This window comes from Citrus clementina, unplaced genomic scaffold (genome assembly GCF_000493195.1).
Source record: "Citrus clementina cultivar Clemenules unplaced genomic scaffold, Citrus_clementina_v1.0 scaffold_8, whole genome shotgun sequence".
NCBI classification, from domain to species: domain Eukaryota; kingdom Viridiplantae; phylum Streptophyta; class Magnoliopsida; order Sapindales; family Rutaceae; genus Citrus; species Citrus x clementina.
The window spans coordinates 9,622,038-9,648,081 of record NW_006262022.1 but is presented as its reverse complement, the minus strand read 5'-3'; the positions used below and the strand labels follow the sequence as shown (position 1 = coordinate 9,648,081).

General features: G+C 35.5%; 1 protein-coding gene across 1 annotated transcript; it reads right to left on the bottom strand.

Annotated features, from left to right (window-relative positions):
- Nucleotides 1–1,276: 1,276 nt before the first annotated feature.
- Nucleotides 1,277–24,142, bottom strand: LOC18034143 (vacuolar protein sorting-associated protein 53 A). The gene is made up of 24 exons (XM_024179527.1): nucleotides 23,808–24,142; nucleotides 23,063–23,157; nucleotides 21,823–21,879; nucleotides 21,483–21,633; nucleotides 20,890–20,960; nucleotides 19,780–19,904; nucleotides 18,192–18,352; nucleotides 17,965–18,106; nucleotides 16,923–16,986; nucleotides 15,476–15,661; nucleotides 15,331–15,372; nucleotides 14,806–14,910; nucleotides 14,659–14,718; nucleotides 7,507–7,584; nucleotides 6,220–6,327; nucleotides 6,043–6,108; nucleotides 5,198–5,275; nucleotides 4,986–5,119; nucleotides 4,809–4,902; nucleotides 4,331–4,408; nucleotides 3,371–3,433; nucleotides 2,460–2,528; nucleotides 2,274–2,369; nucleotides 1,277–1,674 (listed from the first exon to the last, which is right to left on the bottom strand). Exons 1-24 carry the CDS (start codon nucleotides 23,854–23,856, stop codon nucleotides 1,378–1,380), a joined length of 2,469 nt encoding a protein of 822 aa, XP_024035295.1. The 5' UTR covers nucleotides 23,857–24,142; the 3' UTR covers nucleotides 1,277–1,377.
- Nucleotides 24,143–26,044: the final 1,902 nt, after the last annotated feature.

The window sequence follows — 26,044 nt, the reverse complement described above, 5'->3', positions numbered from 1 at the left end:
AACATCACATGGGTTAAGGGCACTGTAGCTAATGCGGCAACTGCCGCATTAGCTAAACCCGACTGTGAGTCGGGTTTGACTAATGAGGTAGTTGCCGGATTAGCTTACATTTTTTTTTTCTCTTTTCCTTCTTTGGCGGCTTGCGTTTTTTTTTTTCCTTCTTTCTTTTCCATTTGCTTTTTGCTTTAACTTTTGTTTTTCCTTATAATAATAATAAAAAATAAAGATAACTTTTAATATAATATTATATAACATTTTTATTTTTAAATTATAATTTAATATAAATTAATAAATATATAAATTTTAATTCAATAATATTATATTATATTTTTATTTTTATATTAAATTAATAAATTATAATATAATATAATTAATAATAAATATTTAAATATGAACAAATTTGAATAATATTAATTTAAAATTAATAAGAGTATAAATATTAATATAATAAAATTTAAAATTTAAATTAATTACAAAAAAATTAATACAGTATAATGTAGTGCCAAACATTGCATAGTATTACTATAATACAATGCTAATACAATTCAACGTAATATAATACAGTGTGCCAAACGCACCCATAGTTCATAACAATCTTGTTAAAATATGCGTTTTGCCCCTTAAAGTTGGACCAAATTCGGGTTTGATTGCTACAGCAGGCATCAATCATTATATTTTGAATATGTGAACTCAAACAAGAGTCATAACTAGGATTTGACAATGGGATGAGATAGAATGAGATTTATCAATTCCAGTCCAATTTCGTATATGTAAATGAGATGAAAAAACATCTCAGTCTCGTCCCTATATTTTTTTTTAGGATAAAAATATATCTTAATCCCCGTCCCAAAAGAGATAGAATCCTAATTAAAGAAATTTTCATTCTTAATCGGTAATGAGACGGAATGAGACGAAATTTATCAATTCTACTCCCGTCCCGCATATGTAATTGGAATAAAAAAATATCTCACTCCCGTCCCTAAATTTTTTTATGAGATAAAAATATGTCTTAATCCCGTCCCAAATGAGATGGGATCACACAGAATCACATCCCATCGAGAAAAATTGAGCTAAAGAAACATGAATAATATCAATGAGTATACGATATCAATCTGGAACTCTCCAGACTATGACTAGGCCCACGTTCTCACTCAGCCGCCTCAGAACTGAAGATGTTACAAGGGAAATGCATTAACTATTTTTATGTACACAAAATTCTGGATCCAGTTATAGAAAATGTAAGAAGCGATTATAGATCATCAAATTTTGTTTGTTGTTATTGTTTGGGGGGGGGGGGGGGGGGGGGAGGTGTGGCGGCCGGGGAAGGAATGAAGGATTTGAATATAAATTTGTTAAAAATGATATATTATGAGAATGTTATGTGTTGAAAAGCTTTCTGAAAGGTCCATCTTTCCGGTCTTTTGCAGCCTCGGTTAAAGCCAGGAACCTCTTGAATCCAGTTGTCGCAGCCCCTCGTCCAAGTGCAGCTGCTCTGGTTAATACATCTTCCCGTGAAGTGATAAACCCAGCGGAAGCAGAATTCGGAATCACTGAAGATGGGGGAGCAGGAGGGGCTGCAGGCACAACCGATGGTGCAATAGTAGGTTGCGTAGTCCCCGGACCATGTTTGTTGAAGTCATCAAGAATAGTCTGCTGATCAGCTTTTTTAAGGCCCTGCACATTCCAAAATCCAATTAACAACTCAACATAGTTTTCCTCTAATATGGGCAGCTATATAATAGAGGAAAATAATAATAATAATACACGCTTGGAGCTGCCAAGAAAGTTAATGTATACTAAAATCTCACAACAAATTCTTACATTAATACCACAGTCCTAAGACGAGTAAGCTCTGATATGAATTCAGAAGAACATAGGATGAATAGAGTGGCATGATACCATGTGGACAAACAGTTTGGACGGTCCAACACCCATACATTTTTCAACGAAATGGCTTCACCCAATCGACTTTAGTAAATGGAAATTATATTGTCTATGATAGTCTCCTAGTCAAATCCAAATACAGAAGGATATTGCAATGAGATTTGCTTTTCTGAAAAAATATATATCTTGCCTCTTCCAGTCGCCTATACTCATGCATCAACACTGGTCTTAGACATAGCCTTCGTAATTAAGACAGCATTTATGTTTAATAACTTTCATTTATTCATATCCTCAGGCCTTGAAACTAGGTTTGAAACCTTATCATCCAATACCAAACTCACAAACTAAGACATGTATTTAAGGAAATCAAAGTGGAAATTGAATTTAACCTTAAGCTCTAGGATACGCTGGAATTCCATAGGGGTTCCCTCGGGTAGCAATGCACGATATGTGTCTGCCACAGAATCAACCGGGGATAGTATGACCTGTTGAATGATGAATAAACAATTTGAATCTAGGAATAAGAAACTGTAACTAGCCAGAAAGCAAAATCTGTCAGTAATGTGATTACACACCTTCAGAAGTGCTTCAGCTTTGCTCATCTCGCGGCTTACAAATTTTGTATAGCTAGCAGCATTTGACGTCTGTATTAGAGAAATAAATGAACAGGTTAAGGAATTTAGATAGGTTTAATGGAATAAGGATCGGTATAAATATGAAAAATCAAGTCTCACCAAAAATACTTCCATGAATTTACAACTGAAATGAAGTGCATATGGCACTGATACAGCCTATCAAGTAACTAAACTTATCTCACTGGGATCATCTATAGCCAGTATGTGATTTCATTTTATCACCTAAATGGGAGAGTACATCTTAAGAGCTTTCATTAATTTCAAGATTACATCTCAAAGACCATGCCAACTATTTCAAGCAATTAACAAATTAACTCGTTGATAGTTCTACTTATTGAAAGGACATAGTTTCCCTCATGGCCACAGCTCATGTCTATCCTCCTAGTCCCTTCTGTTTCAATCTAAAGTAGATAAAAAGTTATATTGAACAGTGTGAGCTGAGTCAAAATGTTTTCTACATTGGTTCACCTTTATACTCTTACTTGCCTAACTAGAAGTGATTCTCAACATCTTCTAGAAATGAAAAGATAAAAATCACTTACATCAACTTTGTAATTGTTTTATTTTTATTATTTTATTTCGATTGTTTTTGGAGCAATTAATCTACTAATTTAGACTGGAAACAAATTCTTGGTCACTAATGACAGTTTAACCAGCACTACAGCTGCAAAGCTGGCAACTAGACTCAAACAAATGTCATGCCATATATAGGAGTAACAGAAAAACAGCAGCCATGAAATATTTGCAGGCAAAAATAATCATGCCAAAGATAAAACAAGCAACAAGAAACTGTACAATTGTGGTCTAGGGTCTTTGAACATTTTGATTTTTATTTAAGCGTAGCTACTCACCTGTCGACCGAGGGACGGTATGTCTAGAAGAATAGTTTTTACGGCTTGCGTGTCTAACAACATCTGAAATAAAATCAAACCATTTAAGCACAAGTAAAAAAATCATTCAAAAAGATTGCTTATAATAAATTAACATATATACAGTAAGGTGAGGAGCAAAGCTTTTACAAGCATCAATCACATGATATGAAATTTTCAATAGCAATCTAATGGTTCAGTGCACTGGCTTTGGAGAAAAAGGAAAGAAATTTCTCCCACAACAGAAGGCTGACCAAGCAGCATAAGTTAGAGACGGGATATTAATATAAATATTTTGCATTTATTTTGGGAACAACATGACAAATACAGACAATTATTACAAGAAAACGAATCACCTTGCAATGTCATAAAATGCATATGTTTGAGGTGTTCAAGATCTAAGTTCACAAATACAATTTTTTATTTGTTCATACAGCATTTTCAAATAATATTAAAAAGGAATTCAAAGAAAGAACTAAGAGAACAATTAATGTAGGCAAGCAGCTCCAAAACAGCATTCAAATAAAAATTATCAATGTGAAATGGTCAAAATTCTTTTAATGTTTATGATGCACAAAGTATAACAGTAATATTTCTACAAATGAAACATTTTTTCCTTTTGGTCCAAAGACCATTCATATAAAATCATTTTTTACAGCATGGGGAATGAATCGAAACAAGGAAAACATCAAGGTGATTATCCAGCCAGTCATTACTGTTCCAAACCTTTAGGCATTAAGTACATATCTTACGATTTAGACTTAACAGAGAATGAAATTCAAATACTTCAAGTCTTGATTACAGATGAGCTTTATTGAAGTTCTAAATGTAGATCAAAATGCCCTTCAAAATTATTGTAATGTCATGCATTAGAGCTGCTTCCCTGCTACTGACATGCTTAATTTGAAATGAACACAAATGAAGTTTGCAAATCATCACTACCTGTTGGGCTCCAGTTTCTGATATGTGCTTGCACTTGAAAATATTGGCATAAAATCGTGGGCCAAGGGATGATGCGAGCTGCACGGAAATAAGGAAAAAGCACAATTGGCTGATGTATTTATAAAAAAAATAAGATCCTCCAAAAGAAAGTATGATGTTGAATTGCGCAAAGTTCCTGATTTTATTTATTTCAAGAGATGAACAAAATGCATCTAGTACCTGAAGAATAACTGAAGCCAAGTGGAGAAATCATTCACAAATAAACGATAACAGTAAAATTATGCAAATTGAGCAAATCATTATGTAGTTAAGTAATTTTAGATTGTTCCAATGGCGTAAGTTTTCAAGAATATATAGCATACAGAAAAGAAACCAAAAATAATGAACCTTAATGCAATAAAATGAATGTGTAAGACCAAAAGACAAATTGTGATTGATGGCAACAGATAGCTCAGGCATATCATCTCTTTATATTCACCTTATCCAAGAAGAACTGAAAGTAGATGGGTGAAAGAAGGCTTCCAAGTACAGGAATGCTACTAGTAAGGATCATATTTATTCCATTGACATACCTACAAAGTCAATATGGTAATATGAGAAATTTTTCTGAAGTTTATGAAATTAGAGTTCCAAGCTTTCAATGAATGTGTCTTACTCTGATTGGTCACCCACACTTTCTAGGCTACCCCATGGAACACGGGTCATTCCAGCCATTTCATTATCGAACTTAGTTTCCAGGCCAAGAACCAAGGTTACCAATGCTTTCGTTATCACTGCTGAAAATTCGTCCTGCACAGTTCCATGGATTATGAAATGTGACAGGGTGAATCATGATATGCTGGATATTTTATGAAATAATCATATTACCTGCACTTCAGACATATCCACTCCATCTGCTAACTGAGAATCAATTATTTTGGACACACTTTCAGCCAGATCTCCAGACTGTAAAAGTAGACACACCCAGTTACTCATCATACACGTATACATACCCCTGCCTTATTCAAACCACCCAGCATGTCACTGAAGTATTTTAAATAAACTGGAACGTTAAAATTTCCACCTCCTTGAAGACAAAAAAGACAAAAGGCAGCTAGAAAGAATGACATACGAACCACTGCAGAGGACATTACTAAACAACTATTGCATATTCATTCAATGGGTATCAACAATTGCAGATGAATGATTATCTCATTCCAATGAAACTGCACATTAATTTCATTAAGAATATTCAACCTACAGAGATGAGATTAGCCATACTTTATGTGAAGCTTTTGTGCCCTTACAAACTTCATTGACAGTTTATCCTTGTTTCTGTGGACAGCTTGTCCCCCCCCCACCAACTCATTTGTAATCCATTTATTATATTAGAAGTTCTTTTGTTCTAAGCCAAAAACATTAATAAAAAAGACAAAAGTAAGTATATTTAGATTGTTTTGTTCTCTCTATCCATCCCTTTTATTCGGTCCTTTCTACCAAGAGAGTAAAGTGATCATCAACTTGAGCTCAGAAAGTGCTAAGAAACACCTTACATATAGATTCAGTGTTTTATACAGTATTTCAAGATATTCCAATAGAATATCATACCCAAACCTTGTTTGTGAAATATATAGCAGCAATAATTTGTCAGGTCACATGAACTAGAGTACAGAAAGGATGAAACTGGAATAAAAAATCACAGGGAAACACGATAAACAGAGCAACAAACTTACCGTTTTGTGGCAGTATTCAGCTGAATTCACAATATAACAGATAACCCTTTCGTCCCTCTCAGATATCTGCATAAAATTGTCACATTGACAACAAATGTCGATCAGTGTTTGGTACAATAACAATGTAACTTTCCATGAAGTTCAAAAGGTTCATGAAATTAAATGTCAATCCCATACCCTTATCTGTCCATCCATACCAGTAGCTGCTGCAACAATCCCTGTACCACCTCTTGGTAGTCTTGCAAAAAGCTTTGTTGCATATGCTTTTAGAATTCTTTGAAATACCTAAAAACTCATCAACAAGAGAAAATGTCAAATTATGCTTTTTCATTGGTATGTTGTTGCAAGTTGGCTTGTTAGTTGCAAAGTTATTAGAACCTTCATTGCACACATGGCATTCTGTATTTCACTGCAATAATAATGCAAGAGTTGTTATCTTTCCTAGGAAATTAAGCTCTCCACTAACGACTTTTATCCCTTTTCTTTTTTCCAGAAACAATATAAGTATGTTAGATGTAGGAAATGTACATAGAGGAGGGACAAGAAGTCTGCAAAGAAAAAAGTCAAAAATCCCCAAGCCCAAGAACTACAAATCCTATAAGATCATAAATTCTAAATAATGATATTACACCATAGCTGCTCCCCAATTAATGACTTTTATCAATGCTATCCAAGCTGAAATTAGTATGGAATACTTACACACACTCACATACACATGTTTTTTAAGAAATACAAAAGCATGAAAATTCTAACAATTTCAAATGTATTATCTCTTTGTAACCATATTGTCACTAAGTTCAATTATTGTTCATCTGACCCATGGCCCTCAATACCCTAAGAAACTGACTGAGCAATGTTTGGTTGTCTGGTGGTATGATAATAAGCCAAATACTGAATTCATTGTGCATGAAAAAAGGAGGCACAAAGCTCAAGATTAGCAAGTCAGTCACTGTGAAAGAAGGTAGTCATACGTGGAATATCCATCGGCATGACATATCTGACTCATGTATGTTAAAGGAAGATTTGATGATCTATAATTATATATCTGACTTTAATACGAAACAGAAGAAAAAAAGGAATATAAAGTACTATTGTTTTAAAAGCCCATAACATGTAAATGTATCCCTATGCATGTCGAGCATCTAGGCATAAGTGAATAGACTAACATAATGCTTCACCAATCCTTCTCTAATATCCTCAATGCTATAGACACGTTGTTAATGTCACTTATATAATGAGTTTTGAGTAAAATTTTCCCAGTCCCAATCATCAACAGAAAGCTTCTTTCGTTAATTAACTCCCGACAAAGCATTGGGCCATTGACCATTTTTGTTTAGCACTAGACTTACGGAATCCTTTTTCTTTTTTAATTTATTTTTATTTATTTTATTTCTTGTTTGACATAAAATGAACTACTGCTGCAAAGAGCATGACAGAGCTATCAAATAAATAAATTTAATGCACCTTGAACAAATTTAATAATGTCTGGCTCTTCGTTAAAGCAGTGCATCGCTTTAAGCTCCTTTTGATTATAAAAAACAACTGCAATGAACAACAAAGGGTAAGTAAATGCAATGAATACTATAATTTCAAAATTGAAATAAAAACTATGAACTTACTCATACAAAATGTATTCATACATAGCGCATCCAAAACAAAGTGGCATGAGAGGATTTTGGCAAAATACTCTTGGAAAACCAAACTTTAAATTGCCTTATCTAATGACTTGATAAGTTAATGTTATTCTGACATTAATTAGTCAATAACAGCTAAGTTTATATACTTAAAAAAGCATTGACGTCCATAAAATAGGAACACTTGAACATGTTGTTAATAAGCCAATCTAGTTACTTAGGCATTTTATTAATCGAGGCTGGTAGAAATCCTTGCCAGACAGATGAACATGTCTGAATTAAACAACCAACTTGCTCCTTTGACATTTTCTTCATTTGCAGCAAGGTTAGAGAGGTGTTCAGTTAAATCCTTCATAAAAATAATACTTGGTGATATAAAAATAGACATATTCATTGGCAACACAAAATGCAATCAGATGACTGCATTTACAAAGAGAAGATTTGAACGTACATCAACCATTAATACAGTGATTGCCTCCTGAAAAGCTGAAAGGTGAAAAATATGAATACTGAATTCTCTACCACAAACTTTAAATTTCTATGCAGTACTGCCAAATCGTTTGATTGTAGATGAAGTGAAGTTCATTCACTGCAGCGTAAAATAAATACTATAGATGACCAATTTAAAGAAATCAAGTAAATTAACTAGTAAACTTTGTCACATACAGTTAAACTTCCCTAAAGTGATACTGTTTTTTCTTTGTTAATAAACAACAAAAAGATGTTGTATTAATAGAAAAGGAGATTACACAAGGTGAACAAGCTCACTGTTAACCCCACAAACAATCTGGAAATTAACAATGTCGTTGAGATCAGGAATGTTTCAAAAGGCATCTAGAATAGGAAAGATATTGCTCAAGGTTATCATATTAGCTGTATATCTCCACTAATTATTTTCTAATTTTATTTTTCTGGCCATTTCTGCTGTAATACTAGTGAGATGTTAAAATATGCTGCCAAAAAGAAAGAATGTGCAAGTCCCAGAAATTAGAAATGCAGCATCCAACAGACAAAAAGTAATTACTTAATGCATCAAACAGGCAGATCAACCAGGCTTTAAAATAAATGAACATATCAATAAAAGGATGCAGGTACACTAAGACCCTGTTTGGTATGACTTCTCTACCGGCAAAAAGTAAAGATTTAATGTCAAAAGCTATTTTCATTATTTTTTTTTCTTTTTGGTTGTTTGGTTCTCATTTGAATAGAACTTTTAGAGATTAAGAAAAATGTTATTTTGCCTCTACTAGAAAAATCTCAAATTTGAGACTTTTGAGAGTAGAGGTTGTAGTCTTACAGAGCTTTATAAACAAGTTAAATTCTCTAAGATATCTTGATTTATTTCACAATCTTATTTCATTCCTTTCTACCACAACTTTCAAAAAACTTGTCTATTAAAACAACTTCACAACTTCTAATAAAATCTCTCTTTGACAACCAAACAACTAATTTTTTTTTAGTAAAAGTCCTAATAGTAAAAACTCTACTTCAACAAGCTCTATTTGAAGAGTGATAGGAATTAGGGCTAAATTAGGGCTGACTTTTATTGATTAAATCAAAAGAAAATAAACAATCAATCTTGACCTACAATTGGAGAGGTAAGTCAATCTCTCCTGAAACTCCTAATGGTTCCTAATACCAGACAAAACTCAACATATACCCTACATGACTCCATAATCTCTTATTTATAACTAAACCCTAATTAATAATAAAGTTACTAAATTGCCCCTGCCCCCAAAATTACTAAACAGCCCCTGCCCCTTTATATTTGCGCCTAACATAAGTTTTCATAGGTCTAGCATTACTCCCTTCCCAAAAAGACACCTTGTCCTCAAGGTGGAATTCGGGAAACTGCTATTGTATCAACTCATATGGCTCCCATGTCGCCTCATAGTCTGGCAAGTCCTTCCATGTAATCAACACTTTTGTATCAGCAGGTTGTCTTGTAACTCCCTGGCGTACTCCCTCCACAGCCGCTGGTTCTAGCACGACCTCCATATCCTCAGTCAGCGTTGGCGGAAGCAAAGGAGAGGGTGTATGTTCTCCAATAGCTCGTCTCAACTGAGACACATGAAATACCGGGTGAATGACCGATGTTGGTGGCAACTTCAACCGATACACCACCTCGCCAATCTTTTCTTCTATCTCATAGGGCCCAAAATGCCGAGGGGAGAGCTTCTCACTCCTCCGTCGCGCAAGAGATTTCTGTCGATATGGCCGTAACTTCAAATAAGCTCGGTCTCCTACCGCAAATTGTACGTCTCTCCTATGACCGTCGGCCTGTTTTTTTCATTATCTGCTGCGCTTTAGATAGATGCCTCTTCAACTCATCAAGTATTCGATCTCGTTCCTCCAAGTATTGATCCACCTGCGATACAGGTGTCGAACCTTGACCATAGTACATCAAATGTGGAGGATCTCGCACATACAAGATCTTAAAAGGAGTGGTCTGTGCAGCGGTGTGATAAGAAGTATTATACCAATACTCTGCCCATGCTAACCTCCTCGTCCATTGCTTAGGCTTGTCCAACACAAAAAATCGTAGATACACATCGGTTGACTATCTCAGTCTGCCCCTCAGTTTGTGGATGGTAAGCTATGCTCCTCTTCAAAATTGTACCCTGCATTTTAAACAACTCCCTCCAAAAGTGGCTCAGAAAAATCTTATCTCGATCCGTTACTATCGACTCCGGAATTCCATGTAAACGTACCACCTCACGCATAAACGCCGCTGCAACCATCACAACAGTATAAGGGTGTCGTAAGGGTATGAAATGAGCATACTTGCTTAGTTGATCGACCACCACCAAGATCACCGTGTATCCATCCGAATGTGGCAGTCCTTTAATAAAATCCATCGTTACCTCCTCTTAAACCTTATTGGGTAGTGATAATGGTTGCAACAACCCTCCTAGCGCCATTGCCATATATTTGTGGCGTTGACACACATCACACCACGCTACCATCTCCTCAATATCCTTCTTCATCCCAACCCAATACAGCTCTGCGGCCAAACGCCGATAAGTTTTTAGAACACCGGAATGTCCCCCAATAGCACTCTCGTGAAACTCCCGTAATAACTTCAGTATTTGGAGTGATGTCCTCGGCAGCACCAGACGCCCTTGATATAACAGTCGCTGTCCATCCATAGAATAACCCGGGTATCCCGGTTCCCCACGTAACATCGCTGTCCGGATCTTTACCAACCCCTCGTTTGCTTCAATTTCTCGTAACAATGCATCCCAATCCATCACCAAAGGCACTGATAAAGCTACCAACTGAGGTTCCTCCTCCCGTCACGATAAGGCATCTGCCGCCTTATTCTCTAACCCCGGCCGATACTGTATCTCAAAATCATAGCCTAGTAACTTCGACAACTAGCGTTGGTGTTCCTCAATCACCATCCGTTACTCCAATAGGAATTTGAGACTGTTGGTCGGTTCGAACGATAAAACGTTGCCCCAAGAGGTATGACCTCCACTTCTGAATAGCTAACACAATTGCCATGAGTTTGCGCTCATAAACTGACTTGAGTCGAGCCCTAGCTGTTAATACTTGGCTGAAGGAAGCGATTGGGCGTTGATTTTGCATAAAGACCGCTCTTAACCCATACCCCGATGCATCTGTCTCTACGATAAATGGTCGGCTAAAATCTGGTAATGCTAGCACCGGAACACTAGTCATGGCCCGCTTTAGTTTCTCAAAAGCTTGCGTCGCTGCTTCCTCCCATTGAAAACTATCCTTCTTCAACTGCTCGGTCAGAGGCCATGCTATGGTGTTATACCTTTTCCCAAACTTCCGATAATATCCGGTGAGCCCCAAAAAACCCCTCAATTCCTTTAGTGTCTTAAGTAGAGGCCATTCCAGCATTGCCGCTATCTTAGACTGATTTGCTGAAACCCCCTCTGCCGACACCACATGCCCTAAGTATTCCACCCTTGTCTGTGCAAACAAGCACCTTTTTCGGTTGGCATACAACTGATGTTTCTGTAACTCCTTTAATACTAACTCTAGATGACCCACATGATCCTCCAAAGTGGACTGTAAACTAAGTTATCGTCGAAGAAAACAAGGACAAACTTCCTCAAATAGGGCTGAAATACCTTATTCATCAATGATTGAAAAGTGGCTGGCGCGTTTGTAAGGCCAAACGAAATAACTAGAAATTCGTAATGTCCCTCGTGAGTCCGAAATGCAATCTTATGCACATCCTCTGGTCGCATCCGTATCTGGTGATATCCCGACTTCAAATCTATCTTTGTAACGACTGACACCCCATCCAACTCATCCAACAACTCATCTATCACTGGAATAGAAAATTTATCAAGTACCATTTCCTTATTCAACGCTCGGTAGTCGATACAAAATCTCCAGCTCCCATTTTTTTTCTTCACTAACAAGATCGGGCTTGAAAATGGACTCACGCTCGGTTGTATTATCCTGGCCTCTATCATTTCCCTAACTAGCCTCTCAATCTCGTTCTTTTGTATCTGAGAGTACCGGTATGGTCGGACACTAATAGGTGAAGCCCCTTCCTTTAACACTATTGCATGCTCATGTTCTCGTCGCGGAGGTAGGCCACTAGGCATCTGGAAAACCCCCTCAAATTGCTCCAATAGCTGCTGAATTGGTTTCGGAATAACTGTTGATGCCTCTGTCCGTCCTCCTACCATGCTATGTAGCTCCACCAAGAATCCCTGCCTCGCGTCTTGAATCGCCTTTATCATGGCTTTTAGGGACACAAAAGTTTTGCTCAAACTCGAATCACCCCGTAGCACGACCACCTGACTATTTACCCGAAACTCCATTGTTAATAGTTTCCAATTCACTTTCATCTTTCCTAGCGTCTGCAACCACTTCATTCCCAAAATGACGTCTGTACTTCCTAAGTCCAACGCAAGAAAATCCTCCACCACTTGAACCCCTGGTAATAGTAAGATCAGCCCTCTACATATTCCCCTACTCTTTTCTACCTTCCCAGTACCCATTACCACCCCAAAACTACCAATGTCCATCAAACAAAGTCCCAACCGATCTACTACTTTATTAGAAATAAAATTGTGGGTTGCACCACTATCGATTAACACCACTACGTCTTGCTCCCCTATTCTCCCTCTTATCTTCATTGTATGGTTTGGTGTAAATCCCACTACTGAGTTAAGCGAAACCTCAGCGACCTCTAAATGAAGACGTTCTTGCTCTTCCACCTCTTCTTCCTCGGCTTCTCCTCCGCCTTCCTCCTCATCACACACAGTCAAAACTTGTAGTAATTTGTCCTTACATCGATGCCCTGGGGAAGATTTCTCATCACATCGAAAACACAACCCCTTTGCCCTCTTGTCCTAAATCTCTGTTTCCATGAGGCGTTTGAAAGTCGCCCCCGATCGTGCGCCACTAGCCCGATCCCTTTGGGAATCTCTCTATATCCCCTTAATTTGTGTTTTCTGACCTCCCGTGGTGTGCTTTAGAACTCTCGTTGGAACCTCAAGGTCTGGGTTTTCTGACCTACCAATGGTGTGCTATTTCGGTATGAAAAACTGACTAAATTGCTCTTATTAATCTGTTTTGTTGTGTTCTTGTCCTCAATCATCTGTGCCAACTCCATTGTCTCCCCTAACCCTCTCGGCCTCAGCAAGCGTAGCGCGGCTTGGATTTTCGGTTTCAGTCCCTTTATAAAATTCCCTTCCAGCGCTGCATCTGAGACTTCCCCTAGACGCCCGGACAGCAACTCAAACTTTTCCTATACTCCATGACCGTTCCCTCCTGGGTCAAGGAAAAAAACTGTTCATGCAAATCCCCTTCTTGAGTGGCTTGAAATCTCTCCAAGCGTCTTTCCCTCCAAACATAACGCCGCTGCCATTAACTTTTCCCTCTCTGAGGGTCCATTGATAGTAAAATAGCGCTCTACCCTATACACCCATCCATAGGCATCCTCGCCTTTGAAAATAGGCATTTTCAGCTTCCTTACCCTAGGATCCGCTCCAAATTGAGTCTGACCAGCCCCAGTTCGTGCCATTGGAGGTCTCCAACCTCCCGAATCTACTCCAGTGTCTGCAAATCCCGAAGATCCAGCCCAAAATTCTCCTTGCCCAGCACCATAGTGGGCTGGAATTCCTTGCCCAGCCGTATTTCGACCATAACCGCACCCTTTCTCACTAGAAATCCCTCCTCTTGGCCTACCGGCCCCAAATCCAGCCTGTCCAGACCCAATTCCTCCCCGCTCGGGCCCAAATCCAGCCTGTTCAGGTTGTGTCTCACCCCCAAACTCCCCCAATTCGCCCTTCCCGGTCACCTCAACTCCTGCGTCGTCGCCCACCTCGGTTTCCGTGCCACCAGATCCTTCTCCTGCCAAACCGCCATAGCCCTTCCATGCTACCGGTGGTGGGTTGAGGTGGAGTTCTGTCAATTTCAGCAACATGGTTTCAAGAGATGAAAATTGTTGTTCAACGGTGTTGAATCGCTCATCAATCATAGCCTTGAGTGATCCAACCTCTGCTTCCAATTTTTCTTCAAGCGCGTCCACCTTCTTCGCTGCCATTGTCTCAAGATTCTTGCTCTGATACCACTTTGATAGGACTTAGGGCTAAATTAAGGCTGATTTTTATTGATTAAATAAAAAAAAAAACAAGCAATCAATCCTGACCTACAATTCGAGAGATCGGTCAATTTCTCCCAAAACTCCTAATGGTTCCTAATACCAGACAAAACTCAACATAGACCCTAAATGACTCCATAATCTCTTCTTTATAACTAAACCCTAATTAATAATAAAGTTACTAAATTGCCCCTGCCCCTAAAATTACTAAACAGCCCATGCCCCTTTATATTTGCGCCTAACATAAGTTTTCATAGGTCTAACAAAGAGCTATACTAAATGGAGCCTAAAAATTAAGAAAACTCTCGGACGCTAGTCCAAATCTACAAGGGTGCAGCACATCACATGCAAAATGATCAGTATCATGATGTATGTACGAATACTTACTTCTGTGCTGCTATGTAGAACATTATTCTGACTTCCCTCTTCGATATCCCATGTTTCCTCCTATCAGAAAGAAGAAAAAAAATTATAGTAAGTATTAGAAAAAGAAACACGTGAAATAACTAATCATGACTTATGTATCCAAACCACCTGAACAAGTTTTTCCAGATTCTCCATTAATGTCCTCTCTTCCAGTTCTACATAAGCTGTCAAGTGAGGTTCAAAACAAGATGAAATGATTCTGCGGAAGTTGAACTGCACAATCAACGATGAAAGATAATTCTCAGGAGCTTTCTCTCTCTTTATTAACTTAAACCTTCATATAAGAACATAAACCACCTCCTTCAAAGATGCCTCAAGCATAATACAGAATACTACCTTAGGAAATAACATATTCAGTGGCACGAACGAAACGGTAAACATCCACATCAAACTTACTATAAAAATGAAACATCAACTCCCTGAGAAGAAATCTTGGTCATTATAGCATTTTAGATTTTCCATCAAATAGGACAAAGTTACTCCAGAATTTTAACTGCAATGATTAAAACAACCTAATAACATGACAAGGAATGAACTCAAAGAAAACTAAGTTGGCAATCCTATTTATATCACTGACACATATATTAAAATCTTTGTAGAAGATGGAACAGTAAACAAAACATGAAGACACACCCCAGCTCCTGGCACTGACAAGTCCTTGTTTCCATCCTTTTCCTGTCAACACAGAATCAACAGGGACAATAATTCATGTTATAATACGTCAAATAGTGCATTGAGCAAACTTTTCTCAACTACCTATGGTGAAGAAAATGCATACTTCAGTTGAGTTTCCCTGATTTGCAGCAAGTTTTCTTTCATACTTCTTTCGAATATCTGAAACATTCTGACGATTGTTCTCTGGTCTACCTATTTCTTCAATGTCAAGCCCAATCTCGCTGCTGCGGCTGTCTCCTCCAAATTTCTCTGCCAATTCATCCTCAAATTCTATGGTTCTTTGTAATGCCTATAAACAGTTCTCAAAACATACAACACAGCATTAACAACATAACTTACCATAAATGGAAGCAGTCAAGAAACATAGTATACTGACTACAATTACTGTACATGGCACTAATCACCTTAAAAGCATCTGCAATTTTTATATTAGATTACTCTGTTCTGAGAAGATACTAAAACCATCTATTTCAGGCACACCATATCAGAAGGCAGAATGTTAAAATTTTCTGTTTCTTATCAAAATAATGATAATAGTAATAAATGATACTTCAAGGTGGAAAGGCCAGTATTACTTTAGTACAAAGTGATTGCACCAAATAATGACACTATTATCGGAGATTTGGAGTTGAAAGAAACTACCTAATCAGAACGATTTGGCTTTAATTGAAGGCATACTATTGATACTGCTTAAAGCTCTCAGATTCAGTTTTACAAAGTAAAAGGATCGAAAGGATACTTTCGTGAATAATTTATTTACTTAAAGGTGCATGACAATTGGAAGAGCAATTTTTATCAGGATAAATAAGTGGTGGAAAAGAACATTTGCACAGGTTCGTTTTAAAATACATTGCCAAAAATTAAAAGATGACTGATACTCATATTGAAGGCTCAGAAGCAATTCCGGAGAAGTCCAAAGCAAAACTAGATTCATTGGATCATTTTCGTAAAGCACAGTGAGTGAAGCTAAAAGAAAGATGACAAGTAAATCCATAGAAAGCCAACTTTGTTGGTCTAAAAGTAGTCTGAACAAGTTTCCACTTAACCTTACGAACCAATTAAGAGCAAAACAAATAATATATTAGCTGGTGTATATGTGCACAAACCTGACAGGGGAACAGTCCAATAGTTTTCAGTACCATGATAATCTTAGGGCCATGGTGTTAGTATTTGAAGTTGACCATTTATGTATAGCTCATTGACAATATACTACCAGGACAGAGGTAAGCTTTCTCACCGTTAAGAGGCTACATAGCACAAAGAGTTATGTAGTCCCTTTCAGAGGATGCTCAAACAGAGAAATAGTTGGAAAGAAATGGGAACTTTATGTTATGTAACGATTAAAACTAAATTCAAAAAATGCAGCAGAATAGTCAAATACAAGAAGCTAAGACAAGTATGAAGGATATAGTTTGGAAAATGCACATTTGAAATGAACTGATCTAAAACGATGCAGTCAAGCGCAAATTTGACTACCACAACGGAGTCATAGAAAAATTAGGAAATTAATAAGGCTATCAATCGGCATTCAGTTACAGAATATAAATTACCAACAATAATGTTCCGACATCTGGTCTTTCTGTCAAATTGTCAAGGATCCCCTCCAGCTGTTTCCTGTAAACAGAAAGCCATTACATCCAAATTTCTTTGCAATACTACAGCACAATAAGATACTCCATCTGAAATCAATGTGATAATTCATAACAGGGAAAGAGAACATCGTTAATGCAATAAGATACTCCATCTGAAATTAATGTGATAATTCATAACAGGAAAAGATAACATCATTAATGCAAAAAGGAACAAAGTTGAGAATGAGTGGTCCATGTATATGAAGGAAAAATCACACCAATCAAATCAAGGCCCTATTTGAGTATTGTGGCTGGGCAGTTGTAACTTAAAAGCTATGGCATGAAAGTTTTTGGTAAACACTTTGTACTGTAGTTTAGAAGCTAAGTTGATTTTCTCACCCTTGTAAAATGAAAAGCCTAGAACATCTGTACTTTTTTTGTCAAAATTATTATTTAAAAGTCATATTTACCACACTTTCAAATTTATTTCATAACCTTTTTTTTTTTTAATTACAGCAGCAGTGGCTTTTAAGTCACAGCACCGTTATACCACACATGATCAAAATTGCCTCCCAATCTTTAAGAATAAAGAACAAAAATATATCCTAAAATTGCTCGGTAACAAAAATATACGCTAGCTTTATCATGTAAAATCTTCATCCATTCTTCAAAGCCATCTCACAAATTCTCCTATTCCTTCAATTCCAAATACTCAAAACATTGCCAAAATGCAACTAAGCCAAAAACCAATACTTTTTCCTCAAACAAAAAAATCTCTAACAAGACCCAAAAAGATAAAAGAAAAAAAACAATTTGGATTTTCCCCTGCTTCCTCCATGATTTTCCAAACAAGGGTTTGCTTCCAAATATAATACAAAATAAAAAACATTTCATGCAGATTAAAGGCTTCTATTGCACAATTAACAAAAACTATAAGATAAAACATATTTAGTGATTCAAAAAGCAGTTTATTTATACTAAGTTTAACCAAGGATTCAGAATTGATGTAAAAGCTTAGTACCTTGTCTTCTTTACAGAACTGGATATGAGCAGATAAGGAACATGCCATGAAGGAGGAAAAATTTTGAATATTTCCTCATTAGTTCTTATACGACGTTTGATCCATGCATATCGTCGTTCAGTTTTATCCAACTTAGCTAACTCTGTACACATGAGATATGAATAACTTCAGGTTCTAGGACAGCAAAGTGGACTCTTAATAATGCAAACTGTGATAGTCTTACAAACCAGCTCCTTCGAAGATCTGTTCATATGAAGTTAGCTCCCTTCTGCAGAAGTTATTTACCAACTCTTCCCGCACAGATGGCTCTAGGGCGTCAACAACTAAGCAAGCATCCGATAATTGCTGCAGCAAATTAGTTTCCTCTGTCTCTTTGCCAGTACCTAAGCTGAGATGAAACAGAGAAAAAAAGAAGTCAGTTTATAAATGAGCATCCATTTCCTGTAAGAAACAAAGAGAATATTATTTGCAAAAAGTACACGTATAGTTTACTAGAAATCCACGATATACAAACATGTACAAGAACAATCATCCTTAAAGAAAACCACAGCTTCACAATTAGACAGAATAAAAAAACAGAAAAATATGCCTAAATTTCTGTCACCAAAGCCCAAAGAGTAGTCAACAAAAGGAAATCTCTCTCTCAATTCAAGCACTTTCTCCATAATCCTTCCTCAAAAATCCTTCTGTTTTATCTATCGCAATACTTCACCATAAATGAGTATAGCATACTATATGCATTGACCAATCATTTCTTAGGAAATCCATTTGAAGAACAATGCATAGTAAATAGAGACCAAGCACCAAAACTCGGCAAATGATAATTGAATGACTTATGATTAGAGATAATGACCCCTCAGTATTGCATTACCTAAACGCATCTACATCAAACAACAATTTCACAATTTCTTGAGCTACCGTTTATCTCTTCTCAATTTTCTCAACATATGGTACAATCACCCTCCTATTTACGGCGTAAAGAGGAACCTAACCTGTATCCAAGACGAATTAAGCCTTAAATTGGAAGACGTAAACAAAGCTTCATCCAAAACAGAACCTCTTATATTTGTCTCCCAAATGAAACAATTAAAGTTCCCCTCACTGGTTCCCAAGTCTAATAGATTTTCCCAACCCATAATAAACCACATTCAAATCTCTCCCTACAAACCACGAAGAACATGAACAAAACAACAATGAAAATTCTTACAAAATCCAGTCCTTTAACTAGGACAATTGTCCCATAAACTCAGTATCGTCACTATCTACATCATTATTAGATTAATTTTTTATAGGAAACAAAGTAGATACGACAGACTTGACCACCTTCACCACTTTATAGTTCCAGGCGACCAGAACACCTTGATTTCCCCAAAGAGAGAAGAAAAAACCAATCCTCACATGTGGATCACCAAGCAATTCATAAGTTCTTGATAAATGATCTCCCTTTTCACCTATTAAGAAATAAAAGATATCCAATCCCAATCTTACCTTAGTAATCTCCCCCCCCCCCTCTTCACATAGTTAATCTTAGACTTTAATAATTAAGCTAATAGTTAAAGATAGACTTTAATAATTAAGCTAACAGATGGCCGACTTTCCTTGTGCCTAAGCCAATATAAGGGCTTATCCACCGTTCCTCAACTAATTTTCTTTGTTATGACATGCCTGATATATCTTGATCTATTCGAGCATTAGAGAAATTCTACAAGATCATAGAAATTCTAAATATAATTTCAGGAATGCCAAGTGGATAAACATCAAAATGAATATTCAAAAATAAACAAATTAAAAGAGAGCATAAGACAGATAACATACCTTGAGAAGTCAGAGAACACATGTGACTTGAGTATTTGTTTTATATTCTTAAACTTCTCCCTGAGTTCTGTGATCTTTGGAATATCCCTGTAGGCTTCAAAATGACTACATAACTGATTTACAGCCTGCAACGCATTAAAATTAGCTTAGGTAAGCATGATTCACTCCCATACAAAGATATTGAGGTAATGCTCATATAAAACACTTTAAAAAAGGTATTTTTCCCTCTTTCTTTCTTTCTTTATTTATTTATTTAATAGGAAACTGAGAGATTTATATTTAGGAGAAAACATGTACAAAAAGTGAACAAGAAGTCCACAATGAAAGAACCTCTCAAAGTTACAAAGAGATCTATAGAAGGCTAATCAGAAAACCAAATTAAGTGTAGGATCTATATGACAGAGAGAAAGTGTGTGAAAGAGAGAAAGAGAGAAGCATCAATACCTAAGCAGAATATAGATAGAGAGAGAGAGAGAGAGAGAGAGAGAGAGAAGCACAATCAAAATAGGACCCTTGTATATATAAAATATTTCATACACATTCTTTAAAAAATCGTCAAGACCTCCACTTATTCAGTCAAAAATCATGAAAACCGTCAAATTTCAAATCCAAGAGAAAAATGGCTTCAAATTTCAAGTCGAAGTTTCATTTCAATTTAACAGAAAGAACAGGATTTAGAATACAAAATACATGAGAAAAATCATTTTGCTGAATCCATGAGAGAAATGAAAGCTTGCTTTTTCCCTAAACTAAAGCGGCAGTTCACATTTCACAAAAATTGAAGTATCAAAAAACTTCATTAAAGTGAATCATGCTTTTCTTATCTATAATGGTGGAATGAGAGACAGAACAAAAAATGGCATCATATGAGCCAGCTGTAAACAACATATTGATCATCATAACTTCACAAATCCCAAAAGTTTCTTTCATATCTTTTTATGGACAGAAAATGCATTCTGCAGGAAAAACTAGAAAAAAAATTTCAGGAGATGAATAAAAAATTTAAGGAACTTTCCAAAAACCAGAAAACGTCCACAGTAATATCTGAAAAGTAAAACATCTCTGAACTACTATGAAGATTATAAATTAAAATCTTGAGAATTAAATCACCTCAAGCTGCGCAGCAGCCTCCTTGTATTGTCTTTTTGAAGCCATTACCTGTAGCTGCTCAACAGCAGATACTGTTATGAAATGAGAAAGGGTGCATCAGTAAGACATTCACTTAGTGCTCAAAACCATTATAAAATAATGAAGTACATTGTAAGCATGTTAAAATGTTACATATTGATCACTGATGAAACACATATAAGTAAATAATTTATGTTGGTATCACAAGCTCCCACACAGTGCTTTTAAATAATATTTATAGGAAGTTTCATAGTTGAAATCATAAGTTCAAAATTAAGAGGTAAGAACTTATACATGGGCATCTTGGACATTAATATCTCAACTGAATAACTTGTAGGTCACAAGTTACATACAAGCAATACCTTTGATATGCATACCCAGAATGATTGATATTTTAGTAATTATTTCACTCTTATAACCATTATAATTCTTAATTGGCAACCACTGACTTTCCATTCAGCATTGGTAATTCAATATAAAAGCCCTGCGTAGGAGCCTGAGTTTGATGACAATAGTGATATGAACATATAGACAAACTCAATATAACGGGGGGAAAAAGTGATAGAATAAATAACCTAACATCGTAAGGCGATGAAGAGCAGTGATAGTAGTTGTTATATGCTTCTTTGCAAAGTCCAACTTCTTAATGTCACGGCATATTTCCTGAACCATTGTTTCACTTTGTTCAGCTTTGTTCTTTATTTCCCGGATCTTATACATGAGTTCCTGTGTTACAACCAAAACACTCAAATTAAAAAAGAAGTCCCAGCTGAAAATTGGAGGCCTTTTCTTCATATCTTGTAAACTCAGGTTAGTAACCAGAGACATTCGCATAGAGGCTATCCTTCAAGAAACCATCTTGTACAAATATATGTAAAATAAAATAGTTTTAAACATTGTAAGAGATAAACTGACCTCCACAGCATGAGTAGCAGCAGCAAGATCTTCCTTTGCTTTGTTTCCTGAATTACTCTGAAGTCACAATGGCTAAGAAATTAAAGAGCGAAAAAAGACATATAAACTATTTGTTTAGCTGTAAGAATTGTGGTGAATATATCAGACAATGTAAGGTAGTCTTGATATTGCTCCAGAAGGTAGAAGACAAAAAATAAAGGGGATCATCTACATTGCATGTGTGTGTCAGTGCATGAACTCAGGCACATGTGAAGGTGAGGGGAGGCTCACAATTGCGAGTAAAATCCCACTTGGAAGAAAGTTTCAACAGATGACTCATAAATTCCAACACACATGAAGAGAAAATGGAGATGATTTAATCTTAACTAATATTCGGCCTGCTCTACCCAAAGAAAATTTATAAACGATATGGAAAAGATAAAAAGAACTCACAACCACACAGACTATCGTCCCCCCCCCAAAAAAAAAAATCCCATTCCAGAGAAGAAAAATAATTCAAGTAACAAAAAGAAGAAAACCCAAAAGATGGACTTCAGGGATAGCAAATCCCAACTCTACCTCAAATCAAAGAATATCAGCTGCTCTTTCAATGCCAAACATAGTTTGCGTGCATCTAGTCCTCTAAGTTTAGAAACATATTGCAAGGAACTTAATGAAAAATTATCTATTCTTGCAACTTGCTGTTAAAATTGCAAGTTCTCACTGTAAGTTAAATCTTAATTCCAAACCGACAGAAGTGTTTTTAGAGATACTTTGAGGTCTATAGTCACAAATTCCCTATGAGTAGGCTTTATGCTTTCCCTGTATTCCAATCCAGACAATAGAAAGATAATCCTTAAACATAATATGTAGTCTATAAGATTTAGAAATTGCCATATCATCCATTACAAAGTGATGGTGTGAGATGTCACCATACTGCTGATTAGTTAGTAGCCTTACAAAATCCTGAGTTAATTATCACCCTTATGAAAACCATTGTAACGTAGATAGATTGGTAGGTAGCCTGAAATGTCACAAAAGCTCTAATCATAACCAGTGGCATTGTGGAAACTGTTGACAGAAACACATGCACATAAAGAGAGAAAACCTTTCGACTCCATAGCATCCAACCATACATTAAATCAGAACCTAAAATATTAAAATATGTAAAAAATCCTACCAGACAACACAATCCACTCCAACTATGCTGCATGATTGACGTTGTATAACAGAAGAAGAGCGGCAAGAGAAAAAGTTTTACCTGTTGGCGAACAGCAGCTAAAATTCCCGCATCCACTCGACGAATTTCACTATGTATTTTTTGCATAAGTGGCCCAACACCAGATAAAGATGCCTCTACATATTACCACAACCAAAAGCAAATTAATTTACGCAATAGTAAAAATGATAATTGTGAACTTCCAAGCATGCAAATTAGGTTAATGACAATATAAACTATTTCGACCTACTAAGATGTGATCATGATCGTCATAATCTTATAGTTGCATGATTATAATTTATCTAACCATATCATATTGTCTTCATTTTCTACAATTCTCAACATGTTAAATTCAGAATATCCCAAAAGGCTACTTCTTCCATTGCAGTTTTATATGTATACAGGCCCAATTTTAACTAGCAAGCCATAATTGTAAAAAGAAAAAAGCTATTCCCTGTTTTCGTATTACTAGCAAGAATGAGTATATATCAGAAAAACAATTACTATGACCCGATAACAACCAGGTGAAATCCGGTTGCAAGGGTTGCAGTACCAAGGCATTTTAGGCAAGAGATGAGATCAAAAAGACTAACCATCCTAAAAGAAATTGCTACGATTAACCAAGAAAGGCAGCACAATCAGCTTTTTTTTTTTCTTCTTTATGATTATTCTTACAACAGTTTCAGTTTGCAGAGACTTTTATTATCAACGATATCAGGCCCAAAATAGCCCCATTAAACCCTAAATTTAAAGACAGCAAAATTCAATAAACCGAAGTTGAACAGACCTGTGGGAAACATCTGGTTGATATAATCCAATGCACCTGACTTGTCCATTGTTCCAAAATCAACAATTTTCTATTCACTTCACAGCAATAATCATAAATTTTTTTAATAAGATCAGCCGGTCATACGTGGATCAATCCGTAAGATTGTAACAGCAACCCACCACTAATATTAAATGCAATTACAAGAAAAGAAAAGAAAAGAAAAGAAAATTATAAAATTGAATCCAACACAAGAAAATTATTAAAATATATCTATATTGGAGCGGGGTTTACTGCTATGAGATCTGCGATTTAAAATAATGATGCTTTTAAAAGCAAACTAAATGACGAGTGGAATTACATACAACATAAGATCTGAGAGCTAATTTTGTTACCTTCAAATTTGGAACTTGAGTTCGAGATTCAGACGACTAGGATGGCAAATTGATGGGTCAGGCCGGGTTTTCTAAGCTCAGGCCCAGGCCCTCTAAACGTCTATTCATGTATGGTTGGTTAGGCCGTGCCGGCTATTGTGGACCTAGGCTTTAACATATTTTTTGAATTTTTTTTTTGAGTTGGACTATTGGTATCCCCATTAATCTTATAAAATTTTTGTCATATTATAATTACTTTTAAAGATAAATATAAATAGAATTAATCTCATTTATATTTTTTTCTCTATTTAATTTCATTTTGCTTGCACAATATAAATTTTTTTAATCATTAGAATAATCTAAATTTAAAAAGCAATCTATAAATTTTTTTAATCATTAAATTAATCTAAATTTAAGAAGCAAATTTTTAAGCCAAAATAATACTCTTGTAATATATGTAGCAACAAAATTAGGATACAACATTGTGAGAAAATAAATTAAATAAAATTTTATCTCACTACAAATAATTTTTTAAGAATTCTCAAACTAATTGTTGCACCCAAAGTTTATATGTACGATAAAATTGTATTGGACCATAAAATACTCAATATTTTATATGGTTTTTCTTACTTTTTCTTCTAGATTTTTTTTTAGAAATTAAACAATAAAGAAAGTTTGAAGAGATGAATACAATTATTAAGACTAAAAAAATGAGAAAATTATTAGAAATTGTAAGATTTATAAATGAAAATAGTGTTTATTAAAAAAAAGGGTACTTTTGGCATTAAATGGAACATAATTGAAAAAGGGGTTCCAAAAAGATTTTGGAGGGGTGCTAGTAGTCCCACTCTTTTTTTTTTTTAATTTTTATAAATTTATAATCAGTTAACAATTAATAAATTATTATTACCAATGAATTAAAGAAAGTGGTTGTCTCAAAATAAAATGATAAGTAAAAAACAAAAGTTTATAGACTTAACTTTGAGTACTGAATTTTAATTTAAGCATCCTCTCTCTTAATTAATGTTATCTCCTATCAGGAGAAAAAAAAAAAAAAGAAGACGGCTGCCTAAAGCTTGAAGGTTTTAAAATAATTAATTTTTGAATAATTAACGTTGATACGAATATCTAAAATGATTGGAAAATTCTAGCTTGGCTCAGACTTTTTTCACAAACCCTTTATTTTGGCTCTTTCACAACAAACCTAAGATTTTATGCATTGGGCCAGACAAGATCTCGGCCTTTTCGCCAAGCCTAAAGCGATCTGGTGGCCAATGAGTAAAAAAAAATTGGTAGGATTGGTTCTTCTTTCGTTAAATTGTCATTTTCCAAAGGGTGTTTTTGCAAATTGGTTGAAATATTTTGGGCTCATTGGTTAATTAGTTCGGCATGTATATATTCCGGTGGTGATATTTTCATAAAAATCTTTTGCAAATCCATTTCATTTCTAACAACTAATTATAATAAATTCACAATTTTTTAAAAATATAAATAAAAAAGAAATTGAAAGATTTAATAAAATAAAATTAAAGAGTAATTTTCTAACGAGGGATATAAAATAAAAGACAACAAAACACACATGACAATGCATTTTATCCTATAATATATTCGAATATCTATTTTTTTTTATTTTTTAATTGATCCCTTACTTTAGAATCTCTTATTAGATAATGACTCTTAAATTAAATACCTAAGCAACGTTAATGTTCATAGATACCTGAATGTTCTATTATGTGAACTTATTACAATTAGTTTTTGGAAGTGGGATGGATTTATAAAAATAGTGGAGTATAAATATCTCCAACCCCATGTACTTATATCCCCATTACTTCTATCATAATATTTGGTAAGAATTTTTTTAACGATAATGTTAAACTTACAAAA

Coding starts and splice junctions, on each gene's coding strand:
- LOC18034143 (XM_024179527.1), bottom strand. CDS start 23,856: ATGGACAAGTCAGGTGCATTGGATTATATCAACCAGATGTTTCCCACA. Junction 15,662..16,922: donor ATGTCGGAACATTATTGTTG/GTAATTTATATT, acceptor AACTGTTTATAG/GCATTACAAAGAACCATAGA. Junction 5,120..5,197: donor TGGATATGTCTGAAGTGCAG/GTAATATGATTA, acceptor GGAACTGTGCAG/GACGAATTTTCAGCAGTGAT.